The sequence below is a fragment of the Gastrolobium bilobum genome, unplaced genomic scaffold, assembly GCF_033153095.1.
Source record: "Gastrolobium bilobum isolate Gb01-03AN ecotype WA unplaced genomic scaffold, APGP_CSIRO_Gbil_v1 utg23698, whole genome shotgun sequence".
In the NCBI taxonomy this organism is placed as follows: Eukaryota; Viridiplantae; Streptophyta; class Magnoliopsida; order Fabales; family Fabaceae; genus Gastrolobium; species Gastrolobium bilobum.
Genome location: NW_026897033.1, coordinates 179,893 through 200,850, shown reverse-complemented (window position 1 = coordinate 200,850; position 20,958 = coordinate 179,893). Strand labels below are relative to the sequence as shown.

General features: G+C 29.4%; 2 protein-coding genes across 2 annotated transcripts; both read right to left on the bottom strand.

Moving 5' to 3' along the window:
- Window positions 1-2,998: 2,998 nt before the first annotated feature.
- Window positions 2,999-5,626, bottom strand: LOC133303572 (protein TWIN SISTER of FT-like). The gene is made up of 4 exons (XM_061503494.1): window positions 5,419-5,626; window positions 5,252-5,313; window positions 4,775-4,815; window positions 2,999-3,507 (listed from the first exon to the last, which is right to left on the bottom strand). Exons 1-4 carry the CDS (start codon window positions 5,617-5,619, stop codon window positions 3,275-3,277), a joined length of 537 nt encoding a protein of 178 aa, XP_061359478.1. The 5' UTR covers window positions 5,620-5,626; the 3' UTR covers window positions 2,999-3,274.
- An 8,885-nt stretch (window positions 5,627-14,511) lies between these two features.
- On the bottom strand, window positions 14,512-16,818 carry LOC133303565 (protein HEADING DATE 3A-like). Its single transcript, XM_061503486.1, has 4 exons — window positions 16,612-16,818; window positions 16,449-16,510; window positions 15,624-15,664; window positions 14,512-14,744 (listed from the first exon to the last, which is right to left on the bottom strand). The coding sequence occupies exons 1-4, from the start codon at window positions 16,810-16,812 to the stop codon at window positions 14,512-14,514; spliced, it is 537 nt and encodes a 178-aa protein (XP_061359470.1). The 5' UTR covers window positions 16,813-16,818.
- Window positions 16,819-20,958: the final 4,140 nt, after the last annotated feature.

The window sequence follows — 20,958 nt, the reverse complement described above, 5'->3', positions numbered from 1 at the left end:
CAAACATTTTTCCTCTTAATTAACAGAAAATCCTTGCGCTTATATCTAATCATTACTTTTCCTTTCACGCTAACCGTGGCATTCCCTTCAACCTCGGGAAAAGGTGATACCAACTCCACCTTATAAGAGTTCAAATAGATACACAGGAGTTTTTTTTAACAGAAAGCTAACAGGATTTAAATGGATGGATAAAATATTTTCATCCATTATTTTACAAATAATACAAAAAATTTACAGCCACCCTTCATTTTTTCTTTTTTCTTTTTTCATGAAACGTATGTACACATGTAGTGAGTGACCCTATCATTTCTGTAAATGCAAGGCAGCCTGTAAGTAAAAACAGGTGAAGTAATTCTGTGATTTGCAGGTGAAGAAAATGAAGTGCTTCATAAGCCAATAAAAGAGGAACTTAATAATCTTAAGTTGTTGGAGATATTTTGTGTCATGTCATAGACATAAATATGTGAGTTTTTTTAATTTTTTTTTAATTTTTTGATAAAAAGTGGATGTCACATATTTATTTCTATGATATAAGATAAAATATTTTCAATAAAATAAGAAAAATTTTCCCATCAAAATATGGGAAAGGAATAAAGGAAAATTGGACCGCAAGATTCAAACTTATTTGACCAAATTGTACCTGTTGCTTGTATTTAAGTGGGAGACGTCAACGCTTTTTGTTAGATCAATTTATGTCAACGTCCATCTTAGGACTTTATATTTCAAGGAGGGAAAATATTTTCGGTGCTATAAATGTAGCTATCACTTCATATATTTTTTATCAAATATAAAAAAAAGTAATATATTTATATTGTAAAGGATATATTTACTGCTAAAAAAGTTTATCACTTTTACAACCAACTTAATCACCATTGATTTTCGTCAATCTAACGATTATAATTTATTGGAAATTATTAGGTCACATTTATTAATTAAGTATTAGTTTCCAATAAATTATAACTGTTAGATTAACGAAAATCAACGGTAATTAAGTTGGTCGTAGATGATAAATTTTTTTTGTGATAAATATATTCTGTCCTTATTTATATTAATTTTATTTTATAATTATTTTTTTTATATATTTTTTTTCTTTTAATAAGGAAGTATTTGTATTCCGTTGCACTGAAAACGTACTTTCGTGAAGAGTGCGAATTTCCATCACAATGACAAAGATGATCCGCAAAGAGGGACGCAGGTTGCAGTGGCGAGCCTCTTCGATAAATTGGAAGTGGCAAGACGAGATTGCCTTGATATTTTCAATTCAGCCACAACTTTATCACGCTTCGTGCTAGGATTAGACAAAGTCTAGACTCTAGAGTCCAACTTATGACAGAAAGGTAACCATCTAACATCATCCCGTGTCACCCACACGGAATTTTATTCTATGGTCCATGTCCGTTTTTTTTCTTCTTCTTCCTCTCTTTTCTCTATCTCTCTCTACTTTTTTTTATCTTGAAAGATCAACGAGCCTGGAGCGCTACATTTTCACTTCACCCACATATCACTTCCAACTTTTCCCACCCATCCATGGGAATGGTTCTTTGGCCGATTTGATAAAGAAAAAAGAAAAAAATTATCTGAGAATCACACTTTTTTAAAAAATGGCAGAAAAATAAATTATTTAAAAATATTATCAAAAAATTATTTGATAGGTTATATATTTACGAGAATATTAAATTAATTTTCTTGATATTATATTTGATTAATTATAAAATATTAATGAGAATGTAAATTGAGGTTAATTATGTCTCAAAAAAATTATCAAATAATCTCATCACAAATAAATGGGAATCAACGATCAGGGTTACTAGCTCGACGTCAAGCAACTTGAGAAATAAGTTCATATATATATATATATATATATATATATATATAAACATAATCATTTGATACCGATGTCAAACTTTGAAATTTAACACTAAATCCTAACTGTTAATTTATGTCAATGAAATATATATATATATATATATATATATATATATATATAATTAGGGAAAAACTATTTTTATATTACATAAGATATATTTTCTCGCCTACACACCCTTTGATAAATGTGCCACCTTTTTTTTCTTTTCTTTTCTTTTTTCAAGTGATGGAGCCCACAAATTTATCTCTATGACATGAGATAACTATCTCCTTTAACATGAGATCAATAAAACCCATATAATTAATAGCTGTTTGGTGATTATATAAAGTTATTGATAGGGTTTTGAAGAAGGAAAAATGAAATAATTTAGTATTAGAATGAATTGTTAGGGTAAAATTTTTATTAGGATGATAAAATTGATAAATACAAATTTACAATAAAGGTGAAATTAAAAAATATGTAATATATTTCTAAAAAGTTAGTATATATCTTTAAAAAGCTTCTCTTACAAGCTTTCAACTCTTGCTTTTTTTATTCATTATGACAAAATAACAGCTTTTGTAAAAACATATTTAACTAATTTTTTGTTTATAAGAAAAATATAAACTAAAAATAAAAATAAACTTTTCAAACACCAATAAAGAGGCTTGAAAGAGCTTGTGTAGGCAGTGTTATTAAACCCGACTCAGGTATTGACCCGATCGGAGTACTGAATTACTGGTTGGACCGGTGAGTTACTGATCGGATCGATTGACCCGGATATTTATAGAAATATAAAAATATATAAAAATATGAATATATAAATTTAATTATATTTTTCATATCTAAAATAAATTAAACAAGGTTCATTAAATAAGCTCAAAAACAATAAACATAAATAAATAAAAAATGCATGCTATTATTATGTCAATTTAAATTGCAACTCAGAATTCCCATAAACATATCTCTCAATGACATTGAACTCATATTTTTAAATTCAACTACATTAAAAACTACATATGTCACCTTCTCTTAATTTATTATTCCGAAATTGCTTCAGTATTGAAAGCTGAAATTTGAGATTATTGTAGAAGAGTATACTAGTAAATAAAGTTACAAAATATTTTTAAAATGAGTTCTGCATATTTTTTTTGACAAGATGAAACAATTTTGGTTTTTTGATTTTTTTATTTTAAGTCACTAATTTTGATCGAGTTTGACCGGATTTTGATCGAGTTTGACCAGATTGATGTATGACCGATTCAATACTTGATCTGAATCGATCTGATGACTAATTCACCGAATTTTAGATCGATCTGACCGGATCAAGCCGAATTTTACAACTACGTGGGTAGGTATGAGAAAGCACACCATCACAATTATTAACATATATTATCGTACTTATATGCTCAGTTAGCAGCAACTATACTAATGTCTCGTCCTTCTACTTCCACCCAAATCATTTTCTCGTTGACAGTTGAAATACATAGCAGCAACTGGCAATCCAAGATTATAAATCGCAGCAAAATCTCTTGTGTTGAAATTTTGGCGCCATCCTGGAGCATGTACAGTTTGTCTGCCCAACTGTCGAAACAACACAAAAACAATACGATGAATCCCTGCTGCTGGTCGTGGACTTTCATAGCTCACAATCTCTTCTCCTGTAAAATACGTTAGCATTACAGATAAAATAAAATATTTAATTTATAAGACTGTAAGACATGTATTATATAGCATCCACACGTATTATATAGCATCATACAACATGATACAATCACTTTTTCTACACACATAATATTTTGTGAAGTCCGTATTTTTTGAAGCAAAAAAAAAAAAAAAAAACTAAGGCACAAAAAATGAATCTCTATAACATGACACAATCACTTTTCCTATATCATAACTTTTATAAAACCCATTTTATAATTTGCTTAATCTAAATATTTACCTTTGTCAATATAATTTTTTAAAATTAACTAATTATTATGTAATTATTAAAATAAATAATTGCATAATAAAATGAAATAAGGTGTTTTATTTAACAACAACAACAACAATGGATGACTGCTTACTCACTCACATGAATAATCTCTAGTTAAACAACTATCTCATAGTTAACAATTAGATTACATTTTTTATCATTTGAATCATGCACACAAAATATAAATTAATTATTCTATTAATTTTTTTGTACTATTTATTAAGCTCAAATTAATTATTAATAAAAAATTATTTGCATTCCATTAAATGTTTTAAAATTAATTTAAACTATGACTTTAAGAAAATAAAAATTAAATTTCATCCATTCAATGATATATTTAGTATTATTTATAATTTTTATTAAAATTTTAAATAATAACTATATACTATTAAAAATGTTAACCTAATTAAATTATTTTTAATAAAATTTTATAACTCAGCTATGATAAAATTTAATAAGTTTATAATTCATCTATTTTTACTAAATTGTATATCTTATCATATAATTAATTCATAAATGGAAAGACAAATTATAATTTTGGCATTTCTTTGTTCTTGTTTTGAAATTCTTAAATAAGCAAAAATTAAAAGTGATGTCAATGTAAAGAAGTTAGATCTGACATTCAGATATATAAGATATTTTGACAAGTAGGCTTTATATGTAATTGATCAGTTACAATCAAATATAAAAGGTCCAAGGCAGGAGAATATTTTTAGCGCTACGAATGCATCGAGTTTTTGGTGTATTTTCCACTTACAATGTGACAAGTGTTTTACTTTTGTTAAATAATTAATAAATAATTTATTTTAAATTAGGCGAGAGTAATTTGATAAAAAAATAAGATATATTTCACATTGTGAGTGAAAGATATACTGAAAACTCGATGCATCCGTGATACTAAAGAAATTTTGCCAAGGCAGATATATAGAAAATAAAAGCCCTGTACATACCGTAGGTTGGCCCTGTAGTTGCTGGAATATTGCTTACCAACCTAGGTATTCAATTAAGAAAAGCAAAATTATGTTATTAAATTATTTTTCGGCAAAAAGATATTTCATAACATATTTATAATATATTTTTTCAGTTATAAGGTAAAGCTGCAGTCAAATTTATTATTTCTTAAATGTCTCGTGTTAGTAGTTTTAATTTAGAAAAACTAAAATATATAGCGGATATTTTCCCAGAATATCACACATTAAACCGGAGTGCAGTGAGAGAGCGCCCCCTTAATCTGGAACAAACTTTTATATTAGACCTCGTTCAGATTTAAAAGAAATATAACATAGCATAAGTTCGTTATCTTCAAACTCAGCCTTTTAATTTTTTGTCATATATATATAAAGAGTGTTTTTAAGAGAGAATGGATCCCCTAATATGTTACGTGATCTCATCTCATAATTATAAACAAGCGAGGGAGGGGATCTTACCAGTGCAAATATTCCCTCTGATTTGGATCACCTGGGCTAGGTGCATCAGGATCCACCATGATCTGCATGCAATATGATATCAACGACCCTAAAACCAAAATGAAGAATAATATATATAACCAATTAATAATACATGTGTGTGGAGTTGAACTTAATTAATTAATTACCAGAGTGTAAAAGGTCCTGAAGTCATGTCCACCAACTTCAACTCTTGGTTGGTTGACTATTTGGGAGGGCTTGAGTTCACCACAGTTGATAACTTCCGTGTTGTTGTTATAGACAATCCTAAGAGACACAGAACTTGTAAAAGGATCTAAAATATCTCCTATTACACGTCCAAGAACAAGTGGATCCATTGATCTAGCCATAATTGATCGATTTGTTCCTTGGTTTTAATTAGAAAGGTGGAAATGGCTATGCCTATTTATACATGCCCTTGTGGGTGCGTGTAAATTACTGATGCGCCATCACTAGATTCTGACTATCTCCTTAGATTTATTTCTATATATCTGCTAAAGGTTATGAAAGAAAAGAAAGGGCTCAGAGAGGATTCGACTTTCAAAATGATGTCTGCTACGTTCCTATTGGTCAGATGTAATTACTACATCAATATATTAGATATTCTGCACATATAGAGGGATAGCAATCAAACTATGCTCTCGCACTCCCAAGTATTGTAGTGCGCATCTGATGCCAAACTTGTTCTGCCATTGGGTTTCAAGATGTTGTGGGGGTCTTTATTCTATGTATTGTGGTTGTCTACAGTTGTTCTCTTTATTAATACAACCCCCAAAAAAAAAAAATTAAAAGGAAAATGTCCTAGCATATACTGCAATTTAAAGGTTTCGTTACCTTTGTATGTTAAAGGTAGGGGGCATTAACAATACTATCCCTAGCTAGCTAGTTATCGAAAAGCCAAATAGAAATCCAAGTATCTACCGGTCTTTGTCAACGCTATATATATATATATATAAAATAGCATGTTCGCATACAAGCTCAATAGGTGAAAACATAGTTATTTGGATCTATATGGACGGGAATCTGATAACATGCATTATCTTTAGGATTTTCTAAGCATAAGATAATACTGTTAAACATTCCAAACTTAATACCTTTTGGTGTAATACTTCAAGCAATTGAAAACTCTTCTCTCTCGAACTAATTACCCCTAACAAAATACACCGTCTAGTATGCCCTGCATTATGTCACTAAATTAAGAATGGATGTGATAGAGTAGTTTAAGGCTTTGTTTGGGAGTTTTGAGGGGAGTGAAAGGGAGGGGATCCAAGGGGGAAGGAGGGAAAGGAAATTGGAGGGTATTCCCTTCCCTTGTTTGGGAGTTAAAAAAATGGTAAGGAGGAAATTGAAGAGTCAATAAGAAATTATTACAATTTTACCCTTTTTCTAAAATTAATATAATTATTATATTTCACAAATAAAATAAAATTTAAAATTGTTAAACAAAATTATTTATGTATTATTCAGACTACTAAAAAAGATCATATATTCAAAAAAAAAATCCTACGTTGAAAGCGGCAAAATTTTTATCAAAAAAATATTTTTTCGTCGGAATACTTTTCATCGAAGACGATGGAATTTTTATCAGATGAAATATTTTACAAAAATAAAATTTCAGTCAAAACTTTCCACGGAATTTAGTTTTCGTCAAAAGTTTTGACGAAAATGATTTGTTAAATATTTTTGACAAAAAAAATTCCATCAAAAGTTTTGATGGAAAAAAGAATTCCTTCAGAAATTTTGATGAAAAATTTTCCGTCCAAAATCTTCGATGAAAATGTGTCTTAATGAAAATTTTAACGAAAATATTTTTTCAAAAATTTTGAGGGAAATGTTTCTGTGAAACTTTAGACAGAATTTAAATTCTGTAAAGAATTTTGACGAAATATTTTTTTTTTCGAAATTTTTTACAGAAATATTTTTCATCAAATTTTTTTACAGAAATAATTTTCGTTGAAATTTTTTGACGAAAATGTGTTCCATTGAAAATTTCGATAGAAATGTTTATTATCGAAAATATTTTTTTTCAAAAATTTTCGATAGAAATGTGTTTCGTCAAAAATTTTGACAAAATATTTTTTCGTCAAAAAGTATGACGAAAACATTTTTGACAGAAATGTGTTCCGTTGAAAATTTTGATGGAAAATTTTTTTTATCGAAAAACTTGACGGAAATATTTTTCGTCGAAAATTTTCGATGCAAATGTGTTTCGTTAAAAATTTTGACAGAAATTTTTTTGTCAAAAAGTTTAACGAAAATATTTCCGTAAAAAACTTTCGACGAAATTTAAATTCTGTAAAGACTTTTGATGAAATTTTCAAAAAAATTCGATGGAAATGTGTTTCAATAAAAATTTTGATGGAAATATTTTTCGTGAAAAAATTCGATGAATATGTGTTTTTGTGATAAATGTTGAGGGAAATGTTTTGACAAAATTTAGATTCCGTAAAGAATTCTGACAAGCAAATTTTTTACAGAAATATTTTTAGTCAGAAATTTTGATGGAAATGTTTATCGTAAAATATTTTGACGTAATTGTTTTACCTCGAAGCTTTTCTATTGAAATGTGTTTCTTCAAAATTTTGGGCGAAAATATTTTCGTGGAAAGATTTGACGGAATTTAGATTCTATCTATAACTTTGGTTGATTTTTTTTTCCGTAAAATTTTTATTTCAGTAATTATGGCAAAATTTGTTCTGTCTCTAATTTCGTCTTTAGTTTTGAGGGAAGTTTTTTGACGTATAAGATTTTCATCAAATATTTCATCACTCTTTTTGACGAAATATTTTTCCTCGTTAAATTTTGTCGGTATTTGAGATTTTTCTAATAATGTCACATTTAAAAATGATTCACATTATGTAGTTTTTACATTTTAATGCTAAGGGTAGATAAGTAATTTTTAATATTTTTCCCCTCAAACCCTCCAAATTGGGGAACTTAAATTTTAAGAAGAAGGAGGATTTTGGAGGGTTTAGTAAAAACTCCCAATTCCTTCCCCTCATTTTTTTTAACTCACAAACAAGGGAAGAACTTCCTAAAACTCTCCCTTCCCTTCCCCTCCAAAAACCATCTCCCAAACAGAGCCTAAGAGAAAACAGGGAAAAAAAAATTTCTGAGAAAGAAACTTCAAGTTTTTATTTCATATCCCTCAATTGCATGTTCATCAGAGCTTTTATTAATTCCATTGTGTTACACATATGATTCTACCCATCTAACAACCAATACCACCTGTCATCCTACAACTACCCCATTGTATTACAATTCACTAACAAGCTTATCAGTTTGACTATTTCATTCCTTACTTCAATTACATGTATAATCCTTCATCCAAGCTGAACTTCCTTTCTTCCTAATGGGCCTTCCAGAACTATTGGTGTCTGGAGCTGGGCCACTTGTGGTTGGGCACGTAACAGGATGTGTTGAAATGGTCGGAATGCGGGGAACCCAATTGGTTATTATAATTATGGGAGTGTTATGTAACTGCCTGATATGCTTGTTAGATGTTCAGAATTGAAGTTAGAATAATAAACATTTATAAAGGAGTGGGGGGTTATTTACCGAGTAATCGAGGGAAGGAATTGGAGTAAGGAGAGTTAAGAGATCTCAAAAGTACTGTGTGTTTGTAGTTCTGTGTTTATTCCATTGGTAGAGAATTGTATATTGTAGACATTCTATGTTACCTAATATTCACTGCTTAGGTCAGTTACATGATATATCTATGGACGTTGTTTGACTTTATTGGGGTTTTTGATTTGGCAATTTTCATCTTTAGTACGCATGCACGGGGAACTATTTTTTAGTGGGAGGTGTTGAGTTCCTCAACTCATCCACCAAAGAACTACTCTTTTTTTTTTTTGTTAAAAGAAAGTGTCGTATGTACCTCCATCCACGACATTTTCTAATTTTTTTATTTTATTTTATTTATGAAATGAGCGTCGCGGAGACCATCCCGCATCCCTCGTTCAATTTGAATTTTTAACATTGATGCAAAATGATTCAAAGTTTGAGTATATATTTTGGGAAATCATACTCTCACGTTGCTGAAAAAAAAATATCTTATGTTATTTATTATAACTACGTATTTTTTAGAGTATATAATTATAATATTAAAGTTTTTTTTTCAGAATATGTTGATTGACGTGGAGAGAATATTTTTTTTTAATATTATAACTCTATACTTTTCAAAATACATAATTATAATAAATAACATTCGATAAAAAAAATTCTAACATCATACATTATAAAGGAACTTATAAAGTATATGGATAAAATATGGAGGAAAAGTCCTGGGCTCCAGCACAATCCTAGAAGCACTAAATCAAGGTTAGAGAAGTTTTGATGAAAGTACACACAGAAATGAGGATATTATTAGGAATATTGAATAGCCCCATTCAATTAGTAGATGGATATATAACTCCCCCCATTCAATAAAAATGATTGGGAGCAGGTAAGTTATTATTGTCAGGAACAAGATATGCACATAAAGCCAAACATTGGCAAAATATTTTCAACACTTGTCGGGAATCACTAATAAATAGATATTTGTGGTTGAAACTCATGAAACATTTTTAGTGGTTCTGCCTCATGTACTTTTTTTTTTTTTTTTTTTGAGAGATTGATATTTGTATAATTTTTTTTTTACTCTCTTCTCTTCTTATTAATTGTCACATTTTTTTTGGTTTGAAACACTTAAAATTTGATGCCCCTGTACCACCAAAACTCTTCTCAAAGTCATGTTCGATGGATTAAAAATTTGAAAATATAAAACTAGAACAGGTAGAGAGGGTAAAGATGGTCCTACTTCCCTAGAAGAGAATTATTCCCAATTAAAATCATCATGTTCCCTTTTACGCTTTATTTTCTTTGTCATCACCATAAGGCAGTGTTTGGTTCGGGACATATCAAAATAATCCCATTTAAGTGTAAGTGGGTTTCCTAAAACATCACGTTTGGTTGAGGACATCGTTTCCCTTATCCATCATTCCTCCTTGCCTAGCCATCGAGATCAAAGTGAAAAATGGATGAAAATCACGGATTCACTTGCCCTCTCCCACCATGGTATTGCTGAGAAATTCGTTTTGATGGAAAGTGAAGATGAAAAATAAGACAAGTTTACCCCTGTTAATCCCAGCTGTACCCCAAATTCGAACACCAGTCTGACTTCGATTCACTTGAGTCTGCCTGTGGGTGGTGGTTCTGCTGTTAATTGGGCTGCATCTATTAGAACACCAAATTGTGTGCTTAAGGAATGGGCAGAGGACCGCAAGCTATCACTCTTTTCAGGCTATGAATATCTTTCTGCCATGGACATGGTGTGTAAAAGGATTGGTGTAACAGATAAATGTGTGGAGGAAGGGCTCCAAAATCAAGTTCTCCGAAAAGGTTGTAAGAATCTTGGTCTTCAAGTTGATTATGTGCCTAGAAATTCATCAGAACATCATTACTGTGGGTCTTGCAACTATGGTTGTAGAAGAGGAGATGAAAAAGGGACTGAAGTTACATGGCTTGTCGATGCTGTGGATCATGGTGAAGTAATTCTAACAGGATGCATAGCTGACATGTTTTTTTATAAGGATAGTTTTGTAATTTTATTAAGTTTTCCCATCAATATTTTATCTTCAACCAAACGCACATTCAGAAATTTAATTCAATTTTCCTGGTAAAATTTTGTCCAACCAAACAACTTTTTTAAAAATTTCCTATCTAATTCACTTTCTCTACAGATCTCTAGTATTTACATTTCCCTAGTATTAAAAAATTTCATCTCAATCAAACACTACCTAACTGTTTCCATTTCCCATCAATGCATTATCAAGTGGATACACATATTTTATTATATAATTAAATGGGTTTATATATGTTACCAAAAAAAAAGGGTTTATATATAGGGTGCATATTTTCTCATGTTGTAGGAGAGTAGGAGAGAAAAAAAAAGTAGAGATAAGTTAAATGTGGGTCCCACATTTTAAATTAAAAAAGAAAAAAAATTAATTGGCACGGAAAACGAATTTGTGTAGGAAAAAGTTCTTCTCTCATGTAGAAGGAGAGTATGATTTCCGTTATATATATTGAATAAAATCATTTTACACCGTGTAATTTATTATATATGTGAATTATATTAATGCAAATAAATCAATTGCTAATATGGGTGTAAGACTTTTTTTTCTTAACCTAAGCTTATGTGTGTGTGTGTATATATACATATAGGGAAGAATCCGTTTACAAATTTTTTTTATAAATTTTTGTAAATTACACTATGTATTCCCGGGAGAACGTAGTGTAACCTAATGTTCTCCCGGGAGTACATAGTATAGTTTGTAAACAAAAAGTTTGTAAATATAACCCTCCTCTATATATATATATATGAGAAGAATCTGTTTACAAACTTTTTTTTTTATAAATTACACTAAGTATGATTGATCATACTTATTATAATTTGTAAGAGTTTGTAAACAAAAAGTTTGTAAGTATAACCTTCCACACACACATATATATATATATATATATATATATATTAGAAATTTTATAAAAATATTGGAATAATTTATGAAAAAATATCAATACAAATTTTTTTGTCCCAATTGTACTTTAATTTAATTTTTTTTTTTAACTTGATAGGCTAAATAGGATTAAATTCACATGCTTAAATAGGTTAATGGGTCACGTTAGATGGAATTCAAAATATTCTATATAAACTTAGCCTATTTAATCCAAATTCGGCTTCATCGGATCTAATTACACCCCAAGAATAATAGTTATCCATTTAGTGACCAATAAAGGATGTGTAATAACCATTAACAACATATGTCACATTATTGAACATAATAACTCGAATGAATGTTGTCCCCGGGAGAAGTTATATTTATAATTTCTTTCCCATTACATCCACTTTTATAATTATTGGATCAAAATTAAATCAACATGCAGTTGAAAAATGACTTCAAGTGAGAGCAATTAATTTGATTTTAATCTAATAAAAATAAAAATAATCGTAAGAGATTATAAATATAATCCAAAAACTTGTTATGACTTCGGCAAATGCACTGGTCGTAAAAGGAACAAAAGTGTACTGAGTACGAGATCGTTCCCATGAGGATTGGTTTTCTAACACTAATTCGCTAACAACAATTTAGTTGGACAATCGAATTTGAGACGAAAAGAATTGAAATTAAAAACAATCAATAACATTCAATTTCAGAATTAAAAGCAAGAAAGTAAAAGGATGAAAGTTTTGAAAATCAAGAAGAGCGTAGTTAAGGTTTCGATTTCTTGCAATATCCTTCTTATGTTATGGATTAAACAATCAAATAAATGTTATCAAAAAAAAAAAAAAATCAAATAAATGCCTTTAATATAATGCCAATCAATTCCTCTAAAGTAGTTAAGGTTCAATTTCTTGTTACCTTAATTCTATGTAATCTTGAAAGAATCCTAGTTCCCGAGTTGTTCCCCCAAGAAAACATGTATTAACAACAAGAATCTAAAGATTGCATAATTACCATATGTCTATCCCTAGATCACAAGGATTATGATGAATTTATCAAATCAAGGTTCATGTACTAAAATCCTTATTGTCATACGATTCCCCTAAATCAATCTACAAGGAGCAAACTCATAGAAAGCATTAAACATAGATAAATTTACTCAATTATAAAAAGGAAAATTACAGAAAAATTTAATCCATAAACATAATAATTCAATTAGGTTTCATCTACCATTAACTACATAAAAATTTAGCCTAACATAGCGAAATCAAAGACAAGAGAAAATAAAAAAAATCCCTCAAACTCCATTGGTGTGATGGCGTGAAAAATCCTCAAAACTCTCAGCTTGTTCTTGAAGTCAACCCGCTCCCAATGCTCTAAAGCATGAAAGACGCGATTCTCTCTCCAAAATAGGATTTGCTCTTCTCAATTGTTCAAAAGCTCCATTGTTTCTGACTGAGTTACTTATTATTGAGATGAAACCATATCTTTTAATTTCCCATAAGATCTTCTATGGAATCTTTACTATAATCTCCAATCATATGTTTAATTAAATCTTTAAAATCTTCTCTTTTATATTTAATGGAAACAATTTCCTAAAAAATATTCAAGAAAATTTTCAATAAGATCTTCAATCAATTATATGATTCAGAAATTCAAAACAAATTTACTTAAGCTCTCCAATTTATCTTTTTATTGAGCTGAAAATTGCTGCAAAATATAAGAATTTTTATGAGAATATTACTGAGAATAAAATAACACTTTAATTATAATAATTTTAATTTTTAATTACTTTTAATCAATTTCATGTCCAAATTAACCTTAATACATAATAAATTGGAGACTCATCACCTACCTCATTGTATTTCTTTTTTTAGTAAACTCATGAATTCCTCACGTCACAGGATGAGACTAATCTCTTCATGGTTTGGAGTGAGAAGATTTTCATTACTGACCCCAAAATGCTTCTCATAGGAATCGAACTTATAATTTCATCAGCAAGTGCTTTTCTCTAATCAATTTAAATTATAATAATCCTTTTTAATGATTTTTTTGTCTATTTAAATTACCTAACATTAATTTTGCCTTATTCCTTTCTGATCACAAATAAAAGTAAAAATTCAATTCCAACATTCTCATAGTTAAAAACTAGAAGTCTTATACAGCAGCAAATGAAGCCAATCAGGAGGCTTGGAAATAACTTGTGTAGGCATGAGATAGCATGCGGTCACGATTATTAACATATCGTAATTACTAATTACTACCTATTTTTCTTATTATTTTTTACTATTAAATTTTAATTGTTGATTTTCACCAGTTTAACGATTGTAATTTATGGATCATGTTTTTTAATTAATTACTAATTTCAATAAATTATAACTGTTATATTGGCAAAAATCAACAGTTAAGATTTAGTAGTAAGAGGTAGTAAGTATAATCTCTTCTATATATATATATATATATATATATATATATATATATATATATATATATATATATATAGGAACAGGATCCGTTTACAAACTTTTTTCGCAATTACACTAATGTAGGACCGGTCGTACACTGTGTGATTAATGTAGGACCGGTCCTACATAGTATAGTTTGTAAGAGTTTGTAAACAAAAAAGTTTGTAAATATAACCTGCCCCATATATATATATATATATATATATATATATATATATATATATATATATATATATATATATATATATATATATATATATATATGTCTCGTCCTTATATTTTCTTCACTGTATTATTGTCTCGTCCTTCTACTTCCACCCGAATCATTTTCTCGTTGACAGTTGAAATACTTAGCGGCAACTGGTAATCCAAGATTATAAATCGCAGCAAAATCTCTTGTGTTGAAATTTTGGCGCCATCCTGGAGCATGTACAGTTTGTCTGCCCAACTGACGAAACAACACAAAAACAATTCGATGAATCCCTGCTGTTGGTCGTGGACTTTCATAGCACACAATCTCTTCTCCTGTAAAATACGCGGGCATTACAGATAAAATAAAATATTCAATTTATAAGACTGCAAGATAGTGTAATATAGCATACACACGCATATGTTATAATTTGCTTAGTCAAAATATTTACTATTTCTCAATTAAATATTTTTAAAATTAACTAATTATCATGTAGTTATTAGAATGAATAATTGCCTAACAAAAAGAAATAAGGTGTTTTATTTAACAACAACAACAATGGATGACTGCTTACACACATGAATAATCTCTAGTTAAACAACTATCTCATAGTTAACTATTAGATTAATTTTTTTTATCATTTGACTCATGCTCACAAAATATAAATTAATTATTCTATCAATTATTTTTGTATATTTATTAAGATCAAATTAATTATTAATAAAAAATTATTTGCATTCTATTAAATGTTTTAAAATTAATTTAAACTATGGTTTTAAGAAAAAAATTTATTTGTCAACCATTCAACGATTTATTTAGTATTATATATAATTTTTAAAATTCAAATTAAAATTTTAAATAATAAATTTTTAAAATTAAAATGTTACAATAATTAAATTTATTTTAATAAAATTTTATAATTCAGCTATGATAAATAATAATAAGTTTATAATTCATCTATTTTTAGTAAATTGTTATATCTTAAATGTAATTCATAAATGGAAAGACCAATTGTAATTTTGACATCTCTTTATTCTTGTTTTGAAAGTCTTAAATAAACAAGAATTAGAAGTGATGCAACGCAAAGAATTTAGATCTTACATTCAGACATATAAGTTAGTTTGACAACAAGTAGGCTATATAATTGATCAGTTCCAAGGAAATGTAAAAGGTCCACGGCAGATATATAGAAAATAAAAGCTGCGTACACATACCAAAGCTTGGCCCTGTAGTTCCTGGAATATTGCTTACCAACCTAGGTAATCAATGAAAAAAAAAAAGCAAGGTTATTAAATAATTTTTAGGCAAAAAGATATTTCATATAATATTTATAATTTTTTTTCAGTTGTAAGGTAATTGCTGTGTTAATTTAGAAAAACTAAAAGTAGCGAAGCGATATTTTCCCAATGTGTCACACATTAGACCGAAGTGCTGGTGGAACCATGGAGGGGTTAGGGCGCCCCACTTAATCTCATATAACTATACAAGCATTAAGAATAGTGAAAAGAAGTTGCTCAAAAGTTAAGAATATCCGGAAGAAACTTGACATGAACATCACTACTAGAAAAAATCTGTATAGTGACAAAATTATTATGAAAATTCAATCGCTAATTTCATCCTCGCTATTACTTTCTGTCACAAATTCTCTCACAAAATCATTTGCGAGGGAATTTGCGATGGAAAATAGTAGCGAGAATGAAATTAGTGACGAAATTTCCATAACAATTCTGTCACTATACAGGTTTTGTTTAGTAGTGCGCATGAACGACATTCTACGCGGAAGTATAAATTTGGAGAGAAATAATGATGGAAAAGAAAAAGGCATTTTATAGAAATGTGATTGATAATCTTCAAATTATTTTACAACGACTGCATGACCAAATTTTCTGTTTCTAACAAGGCTAAGATATATCTACATCCATGATAATTAATCTCAACAACTTTCATACAGCAAATTAAAGAGTGTCTTTAAGAGAGAATGGATCCTCTAATATGTTACGTGATCTCATCTCATAAACAAGCGAGGGAGGGGCACTTACCAGTGCAAATATTCCCTCTGATTTGGATCACCTGGGCTAGGTGCATCAGGATCGACCATGATCTGCATGCAATATGAAATCAACGACCATAAAACGACCAAAATGAAGAATAACATAACCAATTAATTAATACATGTGTGTGGAGTTGAACTTAATTAATTACCAGAGTATAGAAGGTCCTGAAGTCATGTCCACCAACTTCAACTCTTGGCTGGTTGACTATTTGGGAGGGCCTGAGTTCACCACAGGTGATAGCTTCCGTGTTGTTGTTATAGACAATCCTCAGAGTCACAGAACTTGTAAAAGGATCCAAAATATCTCCTATTACACGTCCAAGAACAAGTGGATCCATTGATCTAGGCATAATTGATCAATTTGTTTCTTGGTTTTAATTAGAAAGGTGGAAATGGCTACGCCTATTTATACATGCACTTGTGTGTGAGTGTAATTACTGATGCGCCATCAATAGATTCTGACTTTCTTCTTAAGATTTATTTCTATGTATGTGCTAAAATTTAAGAAAGAAAGGAAAGGGAAGGATTCGACTTTCAAAATCCATCACGTATAGGAAAGCATTTTTAGTATTACCGTCGTACTAAATAGTATATACAACTCTCAGATAAAATGAAATTACAGATTATTTATTTCAGGGAGTATATAGATATAGGGACAGGATCCGTTTATAAATTTTTTTTTGCAATTACATTAATGTAGGACCGGTCGTACACTGTGTGATTAATGTAGGACCGGTCCTACATAGTGTAGTTTGTAAACAAAAAAGTTTGTAAATATAATCTGCTCCATAAATATAATGTTAATTTTTTTTTTTTTTTTTCGTAAAATATGTCAGCACTTGTGTTATATTCTTATTGGTCGGATATAAATATTACTCTAGTATATTAGATATTTTCCACGGGATAGCAATCAAACTACGCACTCAAACTCCCCCTCGTACGTAGTGCATCAGATGCCAAACTTGTGCTGCCATTTTGTTTCAAGATGTTGTGGGGGATCTTTATCCCATGGATTGTGGTTGTCTACAGTTGTTCCCTTATTAATACAGCCCCGCCAAAAAAATTAAAAAATAAAAATTATAGGAAAATGTCCTAGAATATACTGCAATTTAAAGGTTTCGTTACCTTTGTATGTTAAAATTAGGGGGCATTAAAAGTTTATACCATCCCTACCTAGTTAATGAAAAGCCAACTAGGAATCCAAGTATCTACCAATATTTGTCAACTATGTTATTCAAGAAGAAGTGCCATGGTGTATGTTTTTTGCAAACGATATTGTGCTTATTGATGAGAGCAAGGAGGGTGTTAATAGAAAACTTGAATTGTGGAGAAGCACATTGGAATCCAGAGGATTCACATTAAGTCGAAGCAAGACTGAGTATCTGAAGTGTGAGTTTTCTCTGGTACGAGATGAGGACCAAGAACCTGTGCATCTAAATGGTCAAGAGGTACCCAAAAAAGATGCTTTTAAATACTTGGGCTCCATTTTACAAAACGGTGGAGAGATTGATGAGGATGTAAATCACAGAATCAGAGCAGGGTGGATGAAATGGCGCAGTGCATTTGCATTTTTGTGTGACCGCAAAATCCCCCTGAAGTTAAAAGAAAATTCTATAAAACGGCAGTAAGACCGGCAATGCTATATGGAGCGGAATGCTGGCCAGCACATAGGCAACATGAGCATAAGATGGGAGTAGTAGAGATGAGGATGTTAAGGTGGATGTGTGGTTACACAAGGATGGATAAGATAAGAAATGAAGATATTCGACGAAAGGTCGGAGTAGTACCGGTAGCCGAGAAGATGAGAGAACATAGATTGAGGTGGTTTGGGCACGTGATGAGAAGACTCATGGATGCTCGTGTAAGAACAGAAGTTTGTTACCAAGAGCTCAACACAAAAAGAGGCAGAGGTAGGCCGAAGCTTACTTGGGGGAAAGTAGTAAAACAAGATTTAATGGAGTGGGATATAGATTGGCGGACAGTATGTCTTAGAACGGAATGGAGAAAAGCTATAAGTATGATGGAGGGTTAGACCCGCTGTTATTCCTATGTTCCAGATGGTCCCTTTTTAGTCCTTTTCCCCTTCATTTCCCACCACTTCTTCTTGTCCCTTTCTTTTTTACTTTTATTTATTTATATATACATATATTGTTATTTTATTTTATCTTATTTTATATTTTTATTTTATTTGTTTATTTTTATTTATTTATTTATTTTTTTGCTTTTTTACTTTTTTACTTTTTTTTTATTTTTTTTAACTTTTTTTTCAACCGTTTTGTATATTTCATGTGGGTTCATCTACCACCGACCCCAATTAATTTGGGATAAAGGTGTTGTTGATGTTATTTTCCTTCTGACTTTCACAGTATCTTCCAGACACACACGCACACAAAAAAGCAAAAAAAACAAAACGTGTAATCAGCATAGAATAAAGTGTGTACAGTTTGTTGCTCCATAAAGGGCTAGGATTCCTTCATGAGTGTCACCATGCTAGCAAAATCTACATCTTGATCAAATTAAATAACCTTTTAAGGCAGCCTTTTCTTTTTTCTTTTAGATAATATATTCCTCTTTCTTGGTTTCATGGAAGTCAAGTTTTGCCCATGGTCACCAACTGTATGTTGAATTGAAGTCTTGCATATGCATGTTTGGGAAAAAAACTGCTATGAAGCGCGCGCACAAGTTCGGAATTGATCTCTTATGTTACAATTTGACATGATTTTCATGTGAAAATTTTATTTTTATTTCTTATATTAAAATTTGAAATAATATCTTCGTGAGATAATTTTATTTTTTATTTCTCTTTAAATATAAATGTATATTCACAAATTTTGATAGGATATCACCTAAGTCAATATTTATTATTGGTGGTAATTTGGTAAAAGTTGAATAGATTGGAATTGATTAGGCTCAATGCTACTGCTGATCGAAAAACTATGAACGGTGACCTGTCTTTAGACCTGGAAGTTTAGTAAATCGTAAAAGGGATCGAAAGCTAGCTAGGCCGATCGATGGAGGGAAATGCATTGACAAAATGGATAGTAATTCATTTATTATTAATATGAAACCTTTCTATAATAATACTTTAATTTCTACTGATACTGATCTAATGTTATAACAAACGATTACAATATATATATATATAGGGATAGGATCCGTTTACAAATTTTTTTTTTGCAAATTACACTAAGTACGACCGGTCGTACACTATATGATTAAAGTATGACCGGTCGTAGTTAGTGTAGTTTGTAAGTAAAAATGTTTGTAAATATAACCTGCCACACATATATATATATATTGACAAACTTTTTTTGTATAATTACATTATCTTCTATCGGTAAGACTTTACTCAAGAGTATATTATCGGTAAGACATAGTGTAACTAGTTTGTAAACAAAAATTGTAAATATAGCATTTTTCATATATATACATATATTATATATATGTAGCTAGTTTGTAAACAAAAAACTTATAAATATAATAATTTCCATATATATATATATATATATATATATGGGCTTTATTAATCTCATGCAATAGGAGAGAACTCTCTCATGCTATAGAGACAATCATGTGTGGGACACCCACCCACTTATAGAAAAAGAAAAAAAGATAAAAAAAAGTAACACGGAAATCGATGTATGTGTAGGAGATAAAAACACTCTCCTACAACATAAGAGTATATTTTCCTTATATATATATATATATATATATATATATATATATATATATATATATATATATATATATATATATATATATATATATATATATATATATATATATATATATATATATATATATATATATATATACTGATCGAGAGCAATGCCGCTATGTGCTAAAGAAATATAGTGGTAATTAATAATTAATTATTTAATAAGAGAGACTTTATAGTTATAATTTTTTTTTATAATTTCTTATAATAATTTTTCTTATATATCAAAATTAAATAAATAATCAAAAAATAATATCCAATGATAGCCATTAATTTAATTTTAATTTTACAATAACAAAATAATTATAAGAAAAAAAATATTATAAATATAACCTACTCCATCTAATAACAAAAGCAAAGTTTTTTCTGTACAATGTAAATTACCTTATTATTATGTTGTGGTGTTTCAAGTGGTAAGAGCACCTATTTGGAAATCAATCCAGTAATTTACACAGCACATCTTACATATTATTTTTATAATTTTTAATTAATCAAGATTCAAACGAGATTCACCAAAAATTTATTTGTCTTAGCCATTCTATATTAATTATTCTTGCTTTTTCAATAAACTGCTTTTTAAAATATGAGCTAAAATTAAATTAGTAATCTATTAATCAATTTATACATATCAAGTTAATAAAGATTTTAATATTGTTAACCAGATTTTCTCGTGTATAAATGGTGTAGATAAATGATATGCACGAAACACATTTTCGTATGCAAATATATTTAGGATGGGATATTTTACGATTTAGTTGGAATACGATTGTATTGCGTG

Bases quoted from the DNA above. Each gene is read 5' to 3' on its own strand.
- LOC133303572 (XM_061503494.1), bottom strand. From the start codon at position 5,619: ATGGCTAGATCAATGGATCCACTTGTTCTTGGACGTGTAATAGGAGAT. The intron at 4,816-5,251 runs GTAAGATCCCCT...TTGAATACCTAG, and splicing joins CAGAGGGAATATTTGCACTG to GTTGGTAAGCAATATTCCAG. The intron at 3,508-4,774 runs GTATGTACAGGG...CGTATTTTACAG, and splicing joins AACTACAGGGCCAACCTACG to GAGAAGAGATTGTGAGCTAT.
- LOC133303565 (XM_061503486.1), bottom strand. From the start codon at position 16,812: ATGCCTAGATCAATGGATCCACTTGTTCTTGGACGTGTAATAGGAGAT. The intron at 15,665-16,448 runs GTAAGTGCCCCT...TTGATTACCTAG, and splicing joins CAGAGGGAATATTTGCACTG to GTTGGTAAGCAATATTCCAG. The intron at 14,745-15,623 runs GTATGTGTACGC...CGTATTTTACAG, and splicing joins AACTACAGGGCCAAGCTTTG to GAGAAGAGATTGTGTGCTAT.